Genomic DNA, 24,155 nt, shown 5'->3' on the forward strand with positions numbered 1-24,155 from the left:
CTGAAATGAAGCCACAGAAGGTGGAAGCACGCAGTGTAGCTAATTTACAACGTTGTTATGTGTCAAATAACCAGCTATCCAGCGAATATTGCTAGCTATAAAGGAGAATTATCACTTTGCAGATGTTACTATGCTTTAAGATCTTTTAAAACTACCTTAGGGGAGAAAAAGTTGAAATGAGAGTTATCTGAAAAAATAAAAAAAAGCCTATTAAAAGTCGAATGTGATAATATAAGCAATATACACAGAAAAGAAACTTTAGTGTGAAAACCATGCCTCAAAAAGGAGTTATGGTTTAGCTTAGCTTAGCTTAGCTTGATTGACTACTCACATCCACCTTAAACTATGGAACCCGAAAATGCTTCTTATTCTGTATAAAGATTTTTTATTAACAAAAATTACAATAGATCTTAACATTTTTCTTTTTGAAATTATGTTACTTGTATCGCATTTCGAATTCCACAGTCGCTGGCGTGGCTCAGTAGAACGAATTCCACATCGCCAATGGTTGCTACTCCGTGATTGACCGAGGCCACCTCAAAAAGGAGTTATGGTTTATTAGACAAAGTCTGAATCCTAAAACCACAATCTTTTTTTTTATAATTTATACAGAACTACTCTCTTCAGAACTACATTGATTCTGAAACCATTTTTCAATCAATGTCGCCATAATCCCAATATGGGTAAATGGTTAATAATCCTCCATTCGATGAGCTATTAGTGTGTATATCGTTGACGTAATCGGAGCCCACTTTCCGTCTGATGGCCCCAGAACATGTGATCATTTGACTTCGTCAACTGTCAACGCTCTGCTGGCTAGGTTAAACCGAAGCATTGCACTAAGTCAGTCAGTCAGTAAGTCAGTAGTTCAACCAGATGCATACCTATTAAAGACATACATTTCAATTTGGTGCATTCAGTCTTTTTTTTGCGCGCTGCAGGGTTAGCCTCAAGCGAGTTCACCCAAGATTTAAACCACCGGTTTTCTTTGATCGATTAGATTTACTTTATTGCTCTGGTCATAGACTTTGTGATGGGATTACCATGGGATCGTTAGAGCTATAATAATAAATTTATTGAATTCGAAAGTCATTTTTATGAGCTCACAACCCCTCGTATGAACTTACCGAAATTTTCAAGTTCACTTCTTGTGGAGTTCATAAAATAGATTTATAATTTGACCCACTGTGATTATCGATCATCTCTAAGATCGTTTGCTTCGCGTCCCGTTAGCGATTAGTTGCGTAGCCTATCCTTCTCTAATTGAAGTAAATCACCCTAGCGTCATCATAAATTTGGAAGATTTGTTGACAGATAATCGAGGGTATTAAACATTAGATATAACCATCCCTTTCTTGTCGTTTAGTTCGTATGATGGTTCACGATGAAAGGCAACCTCACGGGGGAACATATTCAGTCCAGAGACTAGGCTCGTTCTGTTTACGACATCCTGCATTGCTTCACGAGAAGATCAAAATGTATTAGGATATTGAATAATTGGTTGACGGAAAAATTGGTATGAAATAATTTTCATACGTGTTGTTTCCAATGTGATGTAGGAATAAAAAAAATATTAACGATAAATAATGCCACCAGAAAATCTGGAGCATCATCTGTTATTTCGAAAAATCACTTCTCGAGCTCTCTTCTTATCAAAGCGTAACCAATTTATCATAAATAATATTTAAAAAAAATCAACGTCACAAAAATTAATTGTACGATTAATTTATCCAGGTGTAAGGACCAATATCCGCTTTATTAGTTTTTTGAGTAACTGCCTTAATATAATACTGAGCACATAAGAAATGATCACGGAAGCTGTTTTGAAATATTCCAAAATATCAAACAGACAAACTGACAGACGTCAGTGAATTCATGGTAGCTGGTCAACAAGTTGAGAAAGTGGAGTGCTTCCAGTGTCTTGGTAGTCAGATAATGTCTGATGGTGGTACCAAGAAAGACATCGAAACCCGGTTCAGAAAAGCCCGATTTGCATTTGCGAGTCTCCGGAACTTATGGCGCTCACGTCAGATATCTCCACGAACGAAAATCCGTATTGCTGTACGAGTGCGAAACTTGGTGCACATATGCGGTGACGACGCGAAAATGCAAGCTTTTGTGAATCGCTGGCTGCGGATTATCATTCGCGCTTGGTGGCCTGGCAACTGGATCTCAAATGAGGAACTACATCGACGGTGTCATCAAAGGGCGCTAGAAATCGGTATTCGGGAACGTAAAAGGTGTTCACGATGAATTGTCACACTATGAAATTGCTTTGCTCTAACTTTTTAACCTTGGATAGAATTTAATGAAAGTTTGGGTGGATTTAGTTCATTGTTCGGAACTGCCTTACGGAAAAACCATTTTTTTGTAGCTGATGCTCAAAAGCTGAAATATTATTTATTTTGATTACAATAGGTTTAGTTTTGTTAATTAATGTTTTAGTGAATACATACTGTTTGTTTTTTCGCTTTTACTTTTACAGGGTGACAAAAAAGTCCGGTCACACACGCAAATCTCAATATTTCAAAGAATAAGAAGAAAATCAGAATCTGGTTTTCATAGCTTTATTCAGTAACTCATAAAGATATTTCACAGACGGTATCTTGGAATTACACCACCTTTCTCTGATCTAACCAGCTTCAGACGGTGCGCACGTGCTCCATCGGCATCTCGTCCCAGATTTTCCTGATAACTCGCTCGAATTGCTCCAAATTTGTTATTTTATAGTCGTTCAGCTTCGACATCATATATCCCCACACGAAATAATCCAGTGGATTCAGATCCGGAGACGACGGAGGCCATTCATTCTTTGGAATGAAATCTGTCAAATTTTCCTCACACCACGCCTGAACAACCTTTGCGGTGTGGGATGGGGCACCATCTTGCTGGAAGCAGTAGTAATCGTCTGCAAACAATAGTTCAGCTTGAGGCAGAACATTTTTCTTCAAAACCGTGTCCAAGTAGTACGCTGCGTTGATTTTGACCCCTTTATCGATAAAAATAAGAGGCAGTTTACCTCTCTTGCAAATGGCTCCCCAAACCATCACTGACGTCTTATTTTGGAACCGGGAAACGTTCAACTTGTCCGTAGGAGCTTGCTGGAGGCTCACACTCCAAACTCGATCATTTTGACGATTGACTGTTTGCTCCAAAACGAACAGCTTCTCGTCCGAAAAAATGATCTCGTCATCTGCGCGCCAGCCGAGCAACTCCCGCAACCGTTGATACCTCTTGTCTATTGTAGCTTTGGTAACCCCATGAACCACCTGTTTTTTGTACGGTGTACGTTTTAAATCCTTGCGCAGAAGCAGGCGGATTGATTCTCGGTTCATTTTGAGGTTCCTGGCCAGCTTCCGTGCAGATTGGGCGGGATACCGTCTAATCCGGTCTCGAATAATCTTTATCAGCGTTGGAGTTCTCACAGACCTTGTTCGTCTAGATCTCGACTTGTCCTCGGTGCCTCCGGTCTCTAGGTACCGATTTATGGTCCGGTACACGAATTTCCGGTTGATTCCGAGCGGTTTTAGATGTTTGAATATGTGTCCGGGTTTGAACCCTTTCACATATTAAGCGATAACAGCTGCTCTAAACTCTGCCATAGCTCACAACTCAATGTAAACAAACTGCACAGAAACGAAACTCTGCCACTTTGGGCAGCGAAGTTTGCCCTTTCATTTGACATATAGATGGCACCAGAGAGATGCAACGTGTAGGCTACAGGCGACCCAAAAAAGTGTGACAGGACTTTTTTGTCACCCTGTAGGCAAAGTTCAGTTAAACGATAATGTTTGTTACGAAGGCTGTAAACGAAAGATGATTTTGAATCTTATCTCAATAAATGAAATAATTTTAACTTACAATACAGTCGCTAGCTCTAACCGCAAACTTCAAACTTCAGGATAACGTACTGACTAACGATCTAGAGGTAAACAGAACAGGTTTGATTTAACTAATCTGTCTCTGAGTATGGGAAAGGACTGCTTACCAGATCAACTGAAAATGGCACACCTAATGAATCGATCGGTTATTCTGTTCAAGAAGGGATGTAATTACTAGCTCCAACTACGAACCGTAAACTTCGGGCTAACGGATGGGTAATCGATCTAGGGATAAACGGAACATGTTTAACTAGTCTATCTTCAAGGATCGCAAGGCTGCTTACCAGCCTACCAGCCTAGATCTACTGAGAAATCTACACATAACGTTGTTAATTATATCAGCTTAATCTGATGACTTCTTATAAACCAACAGTGTGTTAAACTTGTGGATTTAAGGCTCCTGGTAAACAAAAACAACCTATCAGTTTTCCTTTGATGACATTCTTCTAAATCTCTCACTTCACTAGTTCATGGATCATCCGGTACTCACGCTACTTTTCATGCTGAATCCCAGGGGTACCCGTAACATTCATAGTGCATTGTTTACATCCTAAAAGTTTTGAAGTTCTGTGATGAAAACTCGCGGAAATGGAGTCGAAAGAACAGCTCGTGCGTAATAAAATCTTGCGCATTCATCACGAGAACAAGGATCTCTCGCATCGTTCCAGCGCTAAAACGTTGGGAATCGCGAATTCCACGGTGTCGCGAGTGATTAAGCAGTTCGAGGAACGATTGACAACCGATCAGAAGCCCAGAAGTGAAGGAAACAGTATTCCATACAACAAAACACCCCAACCGCGTAGTTGGGGCCTTCAACCGATACCCGAACGCCTCCGTTCGGGATGTGGCTAAGAAGCTGCACAAAAGGCCCCTAATCGCGACGAGAAGCAAAACAAGTCCGCCAAAACCCGTGCCAGGAAGTTGTACCTCAACATGCTGACGAAAGTTGAATGCTGCATCATGGACGACGAAACATATGTGGAGACCGATTTCAAACAGATCCCCGGCAACCTGTTTTTCACGGCCACGGATAAGTTAAGCGTTGCAGAGCATGTCCGCACTCAGAAGATGTCCAAATTTGCGAATAATATCCTGGTTTGGCAAACCATCTGTACGTGCGGGATGCGGAGTGCACCTTTTGTGACCCAGGACTCGATGAACGGACAGGTGTACATGAAAGAGTGCCTCCAGAAGCGGTATCTCCCTCTCCTGAAGGCCCAGAACGTCCCAACAATCTTCTGGCCGGATTTGGCCTCATGCCACTACTCCAAGGACGTGCTGAAGAGGTATGCGGACAGTAAGGTCAATTTCGTGCCGAAAATGTTCAACTCTCCCAACACGCCCCATCGAGAAGTACTGGGCGATTATGAAGCAGCACCTTCTCAAACGACCTAAGGTAGTGAAGACAGTCAAGGAACTGAGCTAAAAGTATGGGTTTACATGCAAAAAACGGTTGATTCACAGGTTGTGCAGAATCTTATGAGCGGGGTTAAGGCCAAGGTGCGAGCATTTGCGTATGGACTGTAAATAAAATACGACTAAAATGATCAAATGAAGTTTAATAGCTATTTTTCAATCCCTGAAAATTTGATGGCAATCGGATGAAAACTCGAATTTTGCGAATCAATTTTGTTTGTAGCAATTTCATCGTGGACACCCTTTATCTCCCCTACAGGAAAAAAAAGACTTGAGCATCGTTAATTTAAGACAAAATTTGCTTAACATATCAAAGGCGTTGGATTCTTCACTGCGTTTCTCCAGATGTGTTTTAGATGTACCTGCGCCAGTGTATTTCAACTTACAAATGTCGCAGTTAAAGACTTTTTCCTTGATTAGCACTCAGCAAATTCACGATATACATAAGTAGTATATTTAGTGATTAGAAAAATGAGAAGTAATGAGAAGTTTGTGTGTTTATGGCTATTGTGATAAACTCAGACAGAACTCTTCAAGCCGGTAATTGAACTTACTTGCACTACTAACGTATATTTTTCATATTTTTATTATCTAATGCATCGATGACCAGGATTATCCTTTATTTGAAAAGTGCTGAAAAACTAGATGATCAAATCGTGTAAAATCTGGCTAAAGTTTTATCGTATTTTGTTAAAATTGATTTTGAAAAATACAATTTAAACATCGTTACTTTTTATTCGTGAATTTTTTTTTTTGTATTTCTGTGAAGTGGTCGTTATGTTTTTCTTAGGTTTATGGCTCAGATCAGCCTTTGGCCCATTCTTGGATAATTTGAAAACTAGCGTCCTTCATTTTTGTTTTCAACGTGATCTCTGTTACAATTAATCATGCATTGCAAACTGTAAAATGGTTGGATCTCACCCAATAAGTTGTCATTGAGAGGATATATTTTTAACTGATTCGGATCCGTTCGTCTTCAGTTGGCAGAAGCAGGGCTGATGATGTTTTGATGCTGGGACCTCCCATGCAAGGCCAGATTAAAGGGGGGGGGGGGGCAAAGGGGGCAATTGCCCCGGACCCCTCGGCTCAGAGGGGCCCCCGAGGGAAAAAAAAGTTTTATCATTACTTTAATCATACTACTTCAATTTCTACAAATATATGAAAAGAAATCAAAACTAGAAAATCGGAACAAAAAGTTGAAATATAACAACTAAAGGGGCCCCTGTGAAATAATATCGAGAATAGTTTTTCACTTACACAAGTTAAGGGGCCCCTAGAGTAAGCAGTGAAGGAGTTCGCCCGCATTTTGCGGGCTGAAAACATCAATAATTTGGTATTGAATTTCTAAATTTTCAACCCAAAATCTGGACAAAAGATTTTAAACCGAATTAGAAAAAAAAAATTGAGAAGAATGTGAGGCAAAACACCTTAGATATATTTTGTTTATCGAAACATATCAGTCAGGATATCCTGAACAGAACAGGAAAAATAAAGAGAAACATCGCCTCATCTTTATTACATACAAACGTCTTGTACATTTATACTGATCATTATTACGTAAATTTTCCAAGTAATGGTTACAGCACTAAAATAGCAGCTAATTTCGCCAAAACTGGCTCACAGTGGTAAGAGAGAACAGAGAAGCTTCATGATAAACATTTCAGAATTTTACCCGGGCAGTATCCGGGTTAATACCGGGTATTATTATAACTTTTTACCTTTCAATCATTGTTATTGAAATTTCCGTTGGTTTATAAATTCTGAACCATTTAAACGCTTCCCCTATTTTTCAAAATAAAATCTTAAAAAAAAAAATCTATAGTTGCTTAAATTGGACCAATCGACAGTACAGAGTATCTTTATTAAATTTCTATCCCAAATTCTGCCTTAGACTTAAAATTCGTATTGAAACATTTTCAGCTGATTTTAACCATGAAGTTCAGTTTCATGGTTTTTCTGAATTTGAGAACCCAGGATCTTTGTTTAAGGTACTATTTTTTTCAATCGATCATTTTTGTATTCATAACCCTTTGAAGGCTTTGCATGAAACTCTCGTCACATTTAGAATAGTAACACTAGTTTACAGCATTTTTGAACCCAGTAAACTGAAGGTCATTTCTAAAGTGAAATCGGGCGCTGAATCAGAAAATGAAATTCAAAAAAATCTTAGTAGATACGTTTTTGAGTTATGCTCCAAATTTAAATTTCGGAAAAATTAAAAAAGTTCTTGTACTTAGATTGAAATATCTCGGACGGCATAACAGTAATTTGAAATCCCTCTTTTGCATATTAAAGGTGAATAAATTTTCTATCGATCATCTGAACACTGTTTTTGCGTTTGACCAACAGTTGGTATCATTTAAAAAATCGGATTTTCTTTTGCGCTTAAATGTCAATTTGAAACAAATATTTCAAGTGATTATTTATCAAAATCGGTTGAAAATTGAAGAAGTTACGGCTACTTTACCATAATAGTATTTTTGTAGTTTTTCATAATTTAACGAACCGCAGTACACTTATCACAGTATAGGAAGAATGAAACATGATAAATCTGACTCGCTCCAAGTCAAAATAATTTATTAGCTTACCAGAAGGTCACATGCCAAGTTTCAGGAAGATCTGACCAAAGGGAGCGGTTGCTTGACTCTAACGTGAATAAAATTTTGAGGTATTTTGCGCTGAAGGAACGAAAAATACTGGTTTTCCATCAATAACTTCTTTCATCACTAGCTGATTGTTTTTTTATGGTTGATTTTCTTAAAGCCTAAGTTGAGACAAATATTTCACCCGAAGACTGTAACTCGATTGGATTTGAAACAGAAAAGTTATTGCGGTTCAAAGATTGTATTTTGGTTGAAAATTCTCGTATAAAACGCAATGCGTAAAAAGTACTCATTGCGTGTTGGACAAAATTTGCTGCCTTTGAATTGCAATAACTTTTTTAATTCAAGTCAAATCGTGTTGCAGTCTTCGGGTGAAATGTTTGTCTCAACTTAGGCTTTAAAAAAATTAACCATAAAAAACAATCGGCTGGTGATGAAAGAAGTTATTGTTGAAAAACCAGTGTTTTTCGTTCCTTCCGGGTAAAATACCACAAAATTTTATTCACGTTTGAGACTCAAGCAACCCCTCCCTTTGGTCAGATCTTCCTGAAACTTGGCATGTGACCTTCTGGTAAGCTAATAAATATTTTTTTACTTGGAGCGAGTGAGATTTACCATGTGTTATTCTTCCTATACTATTATAAGTGTACTGCGGTTCGTTAAATTATTAAAAACTGCAAAAATTACAGTTATTGTAAAGTAGCCATAACTTCTTCAATTTTCAACCGATTTTGAAAAAACAACCACTTGAAATATTTTTTTAAATTGAAATTTAAGGGCAAAAGAAAATCAGATTTTTTAAAATACTATTGAGTCTAAAACTTTCGTTGAAACAAAATTTTCTTTGAAAAAAAAAGCGTTTTTTATAATTTTTTCTCTCATAAAGTCACTAATATCAACAATACTGTTGGTCGAACGCAAAAACAGTGTTGAGATGATCTATAGAAAATTTATTCACCTTTAATATGCAAAAGAGGGATTTCAAATTACTGTTGTGCCGTCCGAGATATTTTAATCTACATAAGTACAGGAACTTTTTTAATTTTTCCGAATTTCAAATTTGGAGCATAACTCAAAAACGGTTCTACTGAGATTTTTTTTTAATTTCATTTTCGGATTCAGCACCCGATTTTACATTAAAAATGTTGTTCAATTAATCAAGTTCATGATTTTTTTAAAATTTTGTAAACTAGTGTAATTAGATAGCCATTTTTTGGCAGATGAGAATCACATTCAAAAACATATTCACAAAAGTTTTTATTGTGTTTCAAAGATATAAAATTGAAATACATGTTGTGCGATTATTGCTATGACTCTTATAGTAACTTTGAAACTCTTTTTTTTTAATTTTATTCATATTTTGTTACTCAAAACTTGATTTAGATTTGAGACACTGAATTGTTGTTCTGAATATAACTTGATTTTTAGTCTTGAATTCTGAAACTCTTGTATCTGTATCTCTATGGAATTTGAGTTTATTTATTATGTTTATTTTTTTGAATTTGATATTCTATGTTTTAAATCTTCAGGATACTTCCCAATTGTCATGAGGTAAATATTTCTCGATGAAACACAAACCAGACGAATATCTATCTGATCATTCTTCTAAATCAGAGAATTTCCGATTTAACAAAATGAAAATTAAATTTGTATTTTTCAGCTCAAATCAGAGCTTTCATTTTTTTTACATTTCTAAACTCTTCCGCGTTGTTTGCACGGGATTAATTAACAATTTTTATTTTAATTTAATGATTAATGGCATTTCGGTGAATTATACATTCTGATAGGAAGAATTTCAAATGAAAGTAATGAAAATTATAGACGGATAGATTAGATTAGGAAGCATGAAAGGTGTTGAAAATGAGCCAAGAGCGTGATTTGAGAAAACTTCTTGCCGCACAAGACCATTTGTCCCACATCGTATTACTGTCTAGAAGAAGCAAAGTCGATAGGCTGACTTTGCATTGATCTATACAATGATACATGGATGGATCGAAGCACGTGTTTTTCGACCCCGATCGGGGTACGAAAAACACGTGCTTCGATCCATCCATGTATCATTGTATAGATCAATGCAAAGTCAGCCTATCGACTTTGCTTCTTCTAGACAGTAATACGATGTGGGACAAATGGTCTTGTGCGGCAAGAAGTTTTCTCAAATCACGCTCTTGGCTCATTTTCAACACCTTTCATGCTTCCTAATCTAATCTATCCGTCTATAATTTTCATTACTTTCATTTGAAATTCTTCCTATCAGAATGTATAATTCACCGAAATGCCATTAATCATTAAATTAAAAATCATAATCCAGCGGTGATAAACTGTTAACACAAAATTTTTATTTTAAGATACCAGAAACTATCTTCTACGCAGACAACATTATTTGAAGACAGTATTTTGAACTCATCTCTAATTCTTTTGCACGTTTGAAATGGTTTGTATTCTCTGGGATAGCATTTGAAAAAAAATGAATCATAGGGCCCCCCGAGAAAAATTGCCCCGGGCCCCCCGATGGTTTAATCCGGCCCTGCTCTCATGAGAAGATGTCAAAAGAATGACAGGTCAAAAAAATCGAAATAAAAATTATTGTCTTGCATTTTTTTGCCCTTTTCCTCCCGAAGAAAGTTTTGTTTTCTATCTTTCTTGTACCCCATGACCTATCGACTATTGCTTCAATATAGGAAAATACGGCATTCTTAAAAGAAAAACTTTATTGTAGTTCAAAGTGAGAAAAAAACGTTGAAATGATGAAACTTGTAAAATTTTAACCAACTTTATTTATTTATTGGTTTAGTAAAACAGAATGCAGACAAAACATAGAAATTTTGATGACTTCTCGACGAACCACCAGCAAGCTGAAATAAAGGCGGAATCTTATGTTTGTTTATGAAAATGTTCGTTCATCTCTCATTTTCTTTATGTTTGTTTTTTATTGCTTTCAAATTTACATAGTGAAAGCAATAAAAAAATTCAAAATTCAAATTTAGCTAATAATACTACCAAAACTACACTATATATCCTATATGAAAATCCGTGCAAAAGAACCGCGTAAAAAGACTCCAGACTAATCAGATGTCTGTGCAATGAGTATGGTCAATGCCGGAATCAATTTTAAATCCTACTTTTGCAACTTGGATTTGAATCATCACAAGGAGGTCAGATATAAAAAAGCATTCCAAATATTCAATAAATTGGAACAAATTGGGCATCTTGTATACAAACTACAATGCAAACCCTTAAAGAAGAATTATTTTAGATCGATAATTTGAAAAAAAAATCTCGAATTTACAAGGTGATGCAATTCCCATCGTCATCAGTTTGACTTTCGCTCTTTAAACTGTTTGAGTTTGAGAAGAATTTTAAAAATTTTCAATTAAAAACCTTTCTTCCCCCCTTCTGGATTTTCAAAAAACAAAAAAATGGAAGGGAGGGGGGTTAAAGATGGATTTGTTCTAGCCGAGTGGGTACAGCGATTAAGCTTTTTTTAAATTATGCTTTTTGAGTCAGAACAGTATTTTTCATCCTCTGGGACCGATCATATCTTATTATCAAACATGATCGTAATTTTTCAAAACAAGCGTTTTGGAAAGACGAAGTTTGATAGCTTTCGGTTAGTTATTTCAGAAAATTGCTATTTATTTTTCCTTCTTAATGAATGAGATAAAATCTGATCCGCCCAATATTTATGTTGCTAGCTGTCGCTGGAATTGATCCACCGCTGACTGTTTATTTGACTCCTAACACCCCTAACGGCTGGATGGATCAGGCAGGGAAAGGTTTCCCGAAAAGTTAATGACGATTTCATAGAGATGACCGCATAATTGTAGTGACTACCCTTCAAGTAAATCCGCAAACCATTGAACGGATGATGGCATGGCACTGGCACGCAGGTGTGAGAAGCAAACAAATTCATCTTAACCAAAACCTTTGGCCGAAAGGGGGAAGGGCAAAAAAGCTTGCCAAATGTTGACACCCCTCGCTCATCTCTAGCTTTCGGCTTCAACTGGATGGCGTATTTCACACCGAAACGACCGCCCATTAGGTCACTTCATTATGGCAAATCAAAATGACCTTTCGGTGCGGTGCGATGGATGATTTGCAGTTATTTGAGCATAGTAGAAAGAAAAAAAAATACATTGATTGGCAGGCTGCAAGCTGGAACAATTGAAGCGCGGTATGCAATTGGACATTTTTGCACTTTTACAATGGCAAATGGCGCGGCTAGAAGCCTGGCCGGTATCTGATCGATAGACGGGCTGAAGAAGATTGCTCCATCTTACAGTGCTGGGCAATCGTGAGAAGATATTCGGATCGGTCAGGAACCGCGAGAAGCAATTTCAGGTGTCAAAAATAATAACAGACGTCTTCTCATGGGAGAATTTTCTTCGAGGAATGTTGATTTGCAAACGAGGAAGAGAGCAAATATGATTGTTTACTGTATAAAGCCGAAAGCAGGAAACTTCCATGTTTTGAATATTGTTATTTAACAACTTTCAACTGAACGAACAGAAAACATATCTTAGAAACATTTAAAGAACACCGGGGTTAGTGGGGACAATGGCTTCTGAAACAATACTGTGCACTATTTTTCATACTTTGAATGCAGAGTGTTAAATATGCTTGTAATCTATACAATAACAGTAAAAAAGATACGATTCTGACAATAACGGAAATTTACAGTGACAGTTTTGTTAAATTTCTATTTTAACACGATGATGTCGTGTCGAGTTTATGTGCATCTTTTTCAATTTCAAATTTCTCTTAAGCAAAATGGTTCTTGTCGACAAACTCTACATTGAAACAATCTTCACATTCGAAATAACAATTTCGGTAAAGAAAGCTTTCATCGTGCTGGAAAAAATAGATTAGTTTTATTGAAAATTTGTTTTTTTCAAAGTTCGCCACCAATACTATTGATGTAAAACTTTTATTATTTTCGATGAAACTTGTACGGTTTTATTAACTGCTTCTATAATCTTTTTCATTACAGAGCATTCATCATGATCCCTTCAACGTACTACCAACAGCAAGGCCAACAATCTATTCCACAGCAGCCACAACAACCACCTCACTCAGCCCAGCAATTTGCAGCCTACGTGAATGATCAAAATAGCAATAGCGTCCAATCTTATTCTCATGGAGAAACGGGAGCAACTGCTCCTCAAACATTCAGCAATCCTACAGCTCCCGAGGTCACACCAAAACCGGGAATCATTTACGCCACTCCCTCGTCGACTCCGGCACCTCATCGTATTCAATCTCCTTCGGCTGAATTCTCCATCGTTAAGAGTGTGGAAACTCCCATCTATTTCTCGGCAGACAACCATAATCACAATCCAACCGGAATTCACTACAGCCATTCACCAGCAAAACCTGCCATCCAAATACATCACGAAACCCAAACAACCTACCCTTCGATCAATCATCCCAACAATGGTATTCTAAACTACTTGGGAGTTCAGCATAAACCTCCTACTAGCCTTCTGGATTCGTACGTCCCAAGCTCTCTCCAGGTCAACCACTTTAAGCCTGTTTTGCAATACCCAACTAAACTCGCACCCTACTATCATCATACGCAACCCGCATTCCCGGTTCATCATCATCCCTACCAATACCATCATCATCATCATCAACATCAACCTCACAGCTACGTACAGCCCCAACCTCTGTTCTACCAACCCAGCTATCCGGTGGCACATCAATCTTATCCCGTCTTTCCAAGCCATGCTCCACCGACAGCTCCCCAAACTCCAATTCCATCCCCGTCCACCTACAACACCATAGCTTATTCGGTCCCAATGACCTACACAAAAACCCTATCCCAGTACAAACGATCGCCGGCCCTGGAAACCATCGCCGGTATCAAGTTTTCGTCCCCGCGAGCGCTTCTACCTACGCCAACCTTCACCGGTGCCATTACCAAACTTCACCCCTCGAGCGCTGTCAGCAAAACCATCCAGAACACCAAGTCACCTTAGCCAACCCTAGGGTCATCCATCCCCATCCAGAATTGTATTTAGCCAACTCAGAACTTCCGCTGACAGATAAGACTACTTACTAAGCCTCGTTCAACGATAAGATTAATTGTACTATGCCTAATGAAAGGAAACAAAAGAAAAATTTCCACATTTTTGTTACCATTTTTGCTCCAGCTATTGCTGGTGCCGATCTTTGTTTTTAGATCTTAAGTAACAAGGGTAGCGTATTGCGCGTGGAAGGTGCAACTACTGTAAGTATGAATATGTGATTCGTTTGTTAGGTTTTGTTGCCTTAACAGATTACTTTTTAAATAAAACGAAAAAAAAAACTATCGTGAAAGTTATTTTGATTTCCTTCGAAAGAAATTTTTAACATTCCTTAAATAACTTAGGCGCTAGAACTCGGTGATGATAATTTCCAATGCACAGAAAGATTAATGAACACTTGTAGGTACGAGCAGCACCGATTCAGTTTAAGTTCAAATGTTAGTTAAATTAAGATCAACAACGATAATCGCTGGCTAGGAAATTGCGCTCGAGTGGCGCTGCTGCGTAGCTCAGTGTATCGGACCAGATAGATTTAAATGCAGGAGTGTTTTCTACAAAAAAAAGCCCTCATGCGGTGTAGTTTATCAGTCGAAGCGGATTCCAGTGTAGGTTTATGTTTAAGCATTCCTGTATTATTTTTGCTTGTAGCCTAGCCGGGCAATTCCTGGCAAATTTTTGTACTAAGTTTTTCTTGTCTCGCTTGAATGTAATGGTCATGCATCATTTTACTTGGGAACTAAAGACTTTGTACCAGTGCTTTTCCAATCATATCATCTTTGGTACAGTACACTTATCAGTGCATTTTCGGCACAGAGATTTGCTAAATAGACATTGTATTTTTGCAACCTTTTTTCTGGGTGTAGCTTTCTAGAGATCAATCAATTTTGTTTTCGAGCAAAACATAGTTGAAAAACTATCTTAATAAAAGCTCAAAATGAAACTGAAATTTGAAAAGATGATTGGATTTACGATTAGAAATTATTTGATAAAAAAAACCGCGTTACTATCGGTGGACTTTTTTTTTAACTTTATGAGAAAAAAAGACCATTTTCAGCTGTAAACTTGACACCTGTTTGTCAAACACCTGTCATCATTGTGAATTGTCAGATTAGTAAACATTTTTTCCAATATTTCGCGCCAAAAAATAACTTAACTTCTTATCCCTTTCTAATGACGATCAAGATAACTCGGCCAAAATTATTTTCTCTCAGTCAGTTCTTGTTTTGAGAATATTCTCGGACAAAACTGGAAACAAGCAAGAGAACAAACGCACAGAGAGTGCTTTTCATAGCTATTTACGTTCATTCTGACTCTCCGCGCTCTTAACTCCATGCAAAATAGTGAGAAATTTTCTCTCGTCCGGGAGCGAGAACTTATCCTTAACTCAGATAAAGCCAACTAGCATTTGAAAGTTTAATTATGGTTTTATTATGGCATTTTTTGTGCAGCTCGTTTTATGACGGTTTCATTATGGTCGTGTAAAATCCTTATATTTTTGTTTCGACCAAATGTTTTCAGATAGTTTTGAAAACGCTAATAATGCTTTAATTAAACATACTGTTTAGTTGTTTTGAAAGAGTTATGAACGCTCTGTTGAAACTATAATAAAACACAAACTTAGAAGTTTGCTCCAGGCTTTCTTTTGCATGTTTAATAAAAGCGCCTTATTATTAAACCGCCATAAAAATTAGTGACAGTTCTCGATCAAGATGTCAAAACAGGACAAGCTCAGGTTAGATAGCACAAATTTGAATTGGAAGCCCCATTTTTACACATTTTTGATAAGTTTTGTATGTAGATTTTGAGTTCAAATAAAAAAAAATTATAAATTTTTTTGAAAACTTCAAATTACCGGAAGTGGTATGAATATCTCTAGAATAAGAAAAGCCCAAATAGCAAGGAATATTTAAAGGAGGTAGGGCCGAGGCAGCCTTGCTTTAGAATTAGTACCGCCTGTGACGTCACTGTTGCCGATAATCTGTGAATTTATATGAACATTTTTCCTTTTTTGTTAGAAATTAAAAAAAAATTTAAGATTTTTTCAACTTTCAAGGCACACAATTCTAGAAATATTATTGTTCTTTAAGACTGATACTAAAAAAGTTGAATGTAGTAATTGTTTTGCTTTAATTCAGACGATTGAAGTTGCAGAGGTAACCTAACTCAAATTGACAAAACTTGATAATTAGTTCAAAATTTTGCTAATAAATGTTGAAATCAGATAGGTTTGAATCGTTGATAAAATAAAATAACCAAAAATAGTATTTTTCGAATCCAACCACAATCTTTTATTGGAATTTAATAAACCAAAGTTGCAATGGTATTATTGGGGTTAATTGTTCTAAATTAGAAATTCATATGGTACACCATGTTAGATTCAAATCATCACGATGAGGTGCACTGCCATAAACTACCAATCAGATCTTTTGAAAGGGGAAAATTATTATTATTGCTCGTTTCACATAGAGCATGACTGTGCATTAGGGTGTCCCAAAATTGCATAACTTCTGGGAATCTGGGGGCTCACCCTCCAAATGGTAGATTAGGATGTGCAGAACAAACTTTTGTATGGGGCCGACTGAAAAAAAAATATGTTTGGAGGTTCCGCAAGCGCGATCTTTGAAAAAAGTCCACTTTCAAAAGATTTGGTTTTAAATAAATTCTGGGTCCAAACATTTTCATGAAATCTATATATTTTATATTTTTTAATTTTGTTCGAGTTAAATACTACACGTAAAAAATGAAAAATGGACCAAATTTGTATCAAAATGTAAAACATGCAAGCTATTTCCAAGAAAAAAAATTTGTTTGGTCCAAAAATTTTGAATTCAACTGACCATAATGTGTACCAAGCGTAAAATATTTTTGATACCAATGCCATCAAAAGATGCGGATTTTTGTGCACTTAAACTTTGCTGAACAAAACATGTTGTTTGTATCATCGTGTGAAGAGCTATTCATGGTTTAATGCTTAATAAAAATCACAATTTAGGATATTTTTTAATTTAATTTATCAAATTGTCATAATAAATACCTACTTTAAAATCAAAATACTTGCAAAAAAAAGACTTGGATGGTTTAAGGAAGTCATCAAAAGGCCATATGCCAAATTTGAGCGGAATCGGACAACAGGAAGGGGTTGCACTGAATCTCAAGTGTGAAAGGGATTCTTAGACATAGTGTTCTAAAGAAGCATAAAAAACTGGTTTTTCATCATACATTTTTGTCTTTACCAATCGATTGCTTGATTATGTAGATTTCATTAAAATTTCAATTAAGACTAACATTTCACCTGAAGACTGCAACTCGATTGGACTTAAAACAAAAAAGTTATGACTGTTCCAAGATTGTATTTTTGTGGCAAATTGTCCTGTAAAACGGCAAATTGTCCTGTAAAGTACATTTTACTCATTGCGTTTTACAGGACAATTTGTAACCAAAATACAATCTTTGAACAGTCATAACTTTTTTGTTTTAAGTCCAATCTAGTTGCAGTCTTCAGGTGAAATGTTAGTCTTAATTGAAATTTTAATAAAATCTACATAATCAAGCAATCGATTGGTAAAGACAAAAATGTATGATGAAAAACCAGTTTTTTATGCTTCTTTAGAACACTATGTCTAAGAATCCCTTTCACACTTGAGATTCAGTGCAACCCCTTCCTGTTGTCCGATTCCGCTCAAATTTGGCATATGGCCTTTTGATGACTTCCTTAAACCATCCAAGTCTTTTTTTGCAAGTATTTTGATTTTAGAGTAGGTATTTATTATGACAATTTGATAAATTAAATTAAAAAATATCCTAAATTGTGATTTTTATTAAGCATTAAACCATGAATAGCTCTTCACACGATGATACAAACAACATGTTTTGTTCAGCAAAGTTTAAGTGCACAAAAATCCGCATCTTTTGATAGCATTGGTATCAAAAATATTTTACGCTTGGTACACATTTTGGTCAGTTGAATTCAAAATTTTTGGACCAAACAAATTTTTTTTCTTGGAAATAGCTTGCATGTTTTACATTTTGATACAAATTTGGTCCATTTTTCATTTTTTACGTGTAGTATTTAACTCGAACAAAATTAAAAAAATATAAAATATATAAATTTCATGAAAATTTTTGGACCCAGAATTTATTTAAAATCAAATCTTTTGAAAGTGGACTTTTTTCAAAGATCGCGCTTGCGGAACCTCCAAACATAATTTTTTTCAGTCGGCCCCATACAAAAGTTTGTTCTGCACATCCTAATCTACCATTAGGAGGGTGAGCCCCCAGATTCCCAGAAGTTATGCAATTTTGGGACACCCTACTGTGAATTCAATAACAAATTCAAGAATAATACACACTGCAGTCTATTAAACACAAAGAAACCTCATAGCACAATCAACTAGTGGCCTTACAACATAATCCGAATCAAATTGGATTTTAATTTAGTTCCTTAAACCTTCGACAGCTTGGCAACAGTGACGTCACGAAAAAAATCCAATATGGCTCTCGGCAGTACCTTCTTTCAATATTCCTTACCCAAATAGTAGGAAACAAATTGGTTGGTTGACGCCATTGTTAATCCAAGATGGCGGCTTCCGCTTTTATTTTCAAAGCTAAAAATTACTGAAAATCTCATGAAACCTTCACAATATGGTTATTAGATGAAAGTGACAAACGAGTAGAAGTCGAACTTTTCTTTTCGTCACTTTAAAATGCTGTAAGTGACTGAAAATCGTATAAAACAACCACAATACACACAGTAAAAATAATTAGTGTAATTTTTGATAGGAAACGATGCACGAAAACGGAAAATCGTTTTCGATCTAAAATTCTATCACGACGTGTACAATTAGATCGAAAGCGATGCACGGAATTCTATCCCAACGTTTCTTTCTAGACCATGCTGTGTGAATTTATTGCAAAGAATTTAATTTTACACTTTTTTATTTTAAACCGATAAAAAATAGACCAAAAAGAGTATGAAATAACATTTTTTGTAACATTTTAAATCAAAAATAGTACTTTTCATGTCGTATTAAGTGAAAACTAAGTTGAGAAAAAACCGTTCGGTTTTGGCAACATTCGATTTTGGCAACACAAAATGTTCGGGCGAGTTTCCAAAAACAACCAGGGCCAGGTTCAACTAGTTTAGCCCTTTCACTAAATACCAATTTTGTAAAGCTCCCTTTTAAGATGGCATCAGATAGCCAAAATCGACTTCTACTCGTTGATTGCTTTGAATTTATACCCATATTGTGGGTTTTTATGTGATTTTCTGTCATTTAAAATATATTCAAGTTGAGTGTTTGCTGCCATCTTGGCTTTCAAGATTGCGTCGGACAACGAAATTCGACCTCTAATCGTGTAGCCCTTTCATCCAATACCCATATTGCGCGAGTTTATTGCGATTTTCAGAGATTAACAGCATTTTAAAATTCAGCGGAAGCCACCATCTCAAATTTTGAGGTGCATCTGATTGTGAATTTGACTGCTTCTAGTTTAGTCCTTCAGCCAATACCCATATTGTGGGATTACATGCGATTTTTAGTTATAAACAGCATTTGAAGGTTCAGCGAAAGTCGCCATCTTGGATTTCAAGATGGCGTCTGATAGAGAAATTTGTCTAAAACTGATTAAGCCATTTTACCCGATGACCATATTGTGGGAATTGAATGTGATTTTCGGTGATTAAATTTTGTTTTTATGTTCAGAGGAAGTCGCCATCTTCGATCTCAAGATGACGTCTAATAGCGAAATTAGTTGCTACTCGTTGATCCCTTTTAACTAATACGCATATTGTGAAGGTTTCAAGGATTTTCAGTGGTTAAATTAATTTCAATGTTCAGCGGAAGCCGCCATCTTGGATGTCAAGATGACGTCGGAAAGAAAAAAACAACTTCTTCTAGTTTATCCCTTTCACCCAATTTGAGCGGATGCCGCATTTTTGGTTTCAAAATGGCGTCAGATAGCGAAATTCGACTTCTACTTGTTTAGCCCTTTCACCCAATACCAGTATAGTTGGGGTTTCATGAGATTTTAAGTCATTTACAACATTTTAAAGTTCAGCAGAAGCCACCATCTTAGATTTTAAGATGGCGTCTGACAGCGAAAATTGACCATGGGTTTACATGGTTTATTCCACGGGTCATTCACAGCTAATCCGTTTTACAATAATAGCTTTATAAACGCTTTGGTGTCCAAAATTTTAACGCATAATTATTTTTAAAAATTGGCCTTGATGACGTTTCTAGGATAGGGCTTTCTGGTGTTCTGGAGTTCTGATGATGTAATAGAATGCGCTTTAGCTTTTTATGAAGATTAATGCTATAGTCCTAACGAAATTTTGCAAACCATAATAAAGCTAAAATTGTTACTTAGGAAAAGAGGATAAATTTGAATCGGAATGCACAACTTATCGAGAGCAAAATTGAAGTTGATAAGCGCTAGTATACTGTTCTTGCGGTTGAACATCTCTCTCACGGGTGTTTTGATCGATAAATTCTATCGAATGATAACAATTTTTGGATTGCCTGTCAACGACATGAACCTCATGTCACTGCACTAAGCCAAAACATCAAATGCGTTATATTTAGATAAACATCTGCTACGCAGGCTCAAAAATATAAGGTCTCTTAACAGATGACGTGTAGTTCTGAACACAACGTTTGGTTTACGTCTACAATTCGTAAATGATCAAGTTTGGCAGTATTTCCCATTTCCGTAAATTCTCAAAGCTGATAAAACGAACACTTTGAAGTAAATAAACTTCACAAATAAATAAAATTATGTTACTTATCAAACCAAGCTTATCGAAGATCTCTTTTTCCCACGTCAATTTTCAGACTTCAGACTTCACATGAATAAACAGTTCCGAAATCCGTTTAAACTGAAACTATCGAAATCGGAGAAAATCTAGAGCTAACTGACGCACGAATAGGAAAACTGCCCACAAATCTCAAATCACTGCAAGTTTTCGGGGTCTCTACATCAACGTTGTTGCCTATTTATGAACGAAACCATCGTCGGAGGTAAGTTTGTTCCAACTCAACTCGAGAGGTGTTTGGTAATTAGCATTTTTTATTGCTGATTCTGCTCCTACTTCAACGCAGCAAACTGACGGAAACTGACACCCTGGCGCCCAAATTTTAGGCCATTGTTTTGAAGCCATCGCGTGGTGGTTGTCTCGTAAAGATCTAACAAGTGTAAATTTAACTGAAGCAATCATGTCGGTAATTTGTAGCAGATGGAACTTGGAAGCGTGTTGTTCCTGCATCGGGTTGCGGCGCCAGCTGACGTGAGGCGAGGTTTTAGACCGCCAAACAAATTACGACGCCGCGATGTGTTAATTAAGTTAGGGACCTTGTTCCTTTCACCCAATTTTGGCACTTCTAATTCAACAAAAATTACCCTTCAAGGATTGCGGCTGGTCGAGGCTTTCCTATGAAACTGGAGGGCAAATTTGGGTGAGTTTAGATTGTTCCTCGAGTAATTTAATTAAACTCCAATTGCCAAGTACTGAAAAAACCAGAGCGACTCGTAAAAAGATTTCTACTTCAAAATAAATTTAACATTCTTGTTAAAATTTTTAAATTAACTATAATATATTCTTGAAAATTTACAACGGTGATACTTTATATTGTGTTTTACCTTGTTTGAAAAAAGAAAGTATTGAAAAACAAAAAAAAAATGGAGACGAGGTATTTTACGCGGTTTTTTTTTGCGCGGTTTTTGTACATGTCTTTTTTAAGTGGTTTCGGGATATACGCGTTTTTTACGCGTTTATCGAAATTTACACGGAATTTGAGAGAAAATATTCTTCGTTCTTTTCAAAGTAAAACACTTCGAATCTTTTTGAGAGCATAGATATGAGACATGAGACATGAGACATGAGACATGAGACATGAGACATGAGACATGAGACATGAGACATGAGACATGAGACATGAGACATGAGACATGAGACATGAGACATGAGACATGAGACATGAGACATGAGACATGAGACATGAGACATGAGACATGAGACATGAGACATGAGACATGAGACATGAGACATGAGACATGAGACATGAGACATGAGACATGAGACATGGAAATAAACTTCTTTCAACTAACGCAGAAACGCCCAACAATTTGAGTCTGCTCATGATTTTAATTGAAGCGTTAAAAATCCAATTGATGCTCAAATTTCCCTTGTATTTGTTGATATTCTTTCTGAGCGAAATGTATTTTAAAATTCTTGCAAGATTAATATTGATGAACTTTAATTGATTCTTTAAAAAAATAAAACATATGAAAGCTTCGGGGGAAAGCACTTTAAATCTTCAATAAATGTTTTCACTTGGCTTATCTTCCCAATAAATGGAAAAAATGCCGAAGTAACTTCAATATTGAAACCGGAAAAAGTGCTCTATAGCATTCAAGCTAGCGACCAATTAGTTTGCTTCCTGCTTTAAGTAAACTATTCAAGAGAAATATTTGAAATGGAAAGATGATTCTCATTAATCAGAATTCTTTTTACCTGATGAACAATTTATTTTTCGCCATAGAGATTCTACTATACATCAACTTTTAAGTGTAAGTAATAAGATTAACGCTGTCAAATCTGATGGTTATTCAACTGGTGTTGCTCTTCTAGATGTTGAAAAAGCTTTTGACAGTGTTTGGCACAAAGATTTAGTAGTTAAATAAGCACGTTTTGATTTTTCACGAACTTTGCAAGTCAGCTATCAAAGCATGATCTAAAAGGACACCCATTAAAGCTGGTGTCCCTCAGGGCAGTATATTTGGGCTTTATACAACATTTTTACTTCTGATCTTCCTGATGTACCAGAAGGAAAAGGTAAAAGATTATTTGCTGATGATACTTTGCTTCCAGCCAAAGGTCGAAATTTACGGGTGGTACGCAGTAGATTGCAACAAAATTTAAATTCCTTTTTAAATTACTTGAAAATTTGGAAAATTTCTCCTAACGCTTCCAAAACTCAACTTATTTTATTTCCCCATAAGCCAAGAACTGAATTTTTAAAACCAAATGAAAATCATTACATAATATTTAATAGGGTTTCATTAGAATGGTCTGATCACGTGAAATACTTAAGACTCACATTTGATCGGAATCATTCTTTAAAAAATCACATTGAAGATATTCAATCTAAATGTAATAAATACACACTGCTGTGCAATGAATTTGCGGCTTCCGCCTTGACACAGCACCGAAGACTTTCATCGGATTGCGGGCATTGAATCGATCGAAGAGAAGACTAACAAAATCATCTCTTAAAGTCTGTTTCACATAGAATCTGGTCGCATCATTTCATTTACTATTTTATTTATTTATTTATTTTGGAGTCTTTGACTACTGTCATACAGACTTAATATTAAGACTAACTTATGAATAAGATTACAAAACTATTAAAAATTAGTTAAAAACTAGTTTACATCACGGATTGCACTTTTAAACGTAGATTTAGATATATGAAAGTCAAATAAGTGCGAGACAACATTAAAAGCTTGACAACATCGGTATAAGGGGTGATTTTGTCCAAATACTGTTCTGCTTCTTGGCAACCAAAAAATCGACTGACTGCGTAGTTGTCGAGCTGGGGCGTAGAGGTTTAAACTCTGGAGCAGTTGAGGACAGTCAACAACATTCGTTGAAGATAGTTTCTTCTTTGACTCAAAGGCGTCATTGATAGTAGGCCACACCTCTCAGAGTAATGAGGTAGCCGTACGGGATCTTGCCAGGGCAGACGGCGTAATGCGTACCGCAGAAATTTTTTCTGGATTCTTTCAATCCTGTCGCTGTGAACGGAGTGGTAGGGTGCCCAAACAGGAATAGCATATTCTAAGACGCTGCGTACTAACGAGCAGAATAAAGTTTTCAAAGCATACGGGTCTTCAAAACTTGACGTATTCCGACGAAGAAAACCGAGCAAAGCGAAACCTTTGGCTGTAGTCGTCGCGACATGCTGGGCAAAAGTGAGCTTTTGATCAAAAGTAACCCCAAGATCTTTTATGGAGGTTACCCTTTCGAGTGAGCTTCCGCTTAAAGTGTAGTCGTAAACGATTGAGGCTCTACTCCTGAAGAAGCTTATGCACTTACACTTACCGCCATTAACTACCATTCCATGTATATTGCACCACGCCAGTAATCTGTCGATGTCATCTTGAAGTGCAGCGCAATCCACTATTGAATCTATGATTCGATAGATTTTCAAATCATCAGCAAACAGTAG

At 36.5% G+C, this 24,155-nt stretch overlaps 1 protein-coding gene across 1 annotated transcript in view; it reads left to right on the plus strand.

The window, feature by feature from the left end:
* The window catches only part of LOC129755917 (uncharacterized), a 220,027-nt gene extending 205,827 nt beyond the window's left edge, over positions 1 to 14,200 (plus strand). The window contains exon 4 of the mRNA XM_055752623.1: positions 12,891 to 14,200. Coding sequence (XP_055608598.1) covers positions 12,891 to 13,878 — 988 coding nt within the window. The 3' untranslated portion in view covers positions 13,879 to 14,200. The remainder of the gene's footprint in view (positions 1 to 12,890) is intronic.
* Positions 14,201 to 24,155: the final 9,955 nt, after the last annotated feature.

Source organism: Uranotaenia lowii, chromosome 3, assembly GCF_029784155.1.
Source record: "Uranotaenia lowii strain MFRU-FL chromosome 3, ASM2978415v1, whole genome shotgun sequence".
Lineage (NCBI taxonomy): Eukaryota > Metazoa > Arthropoda > Insecta > Diptera > Culicidae > Uranotaenia > Uranotaenia lowii.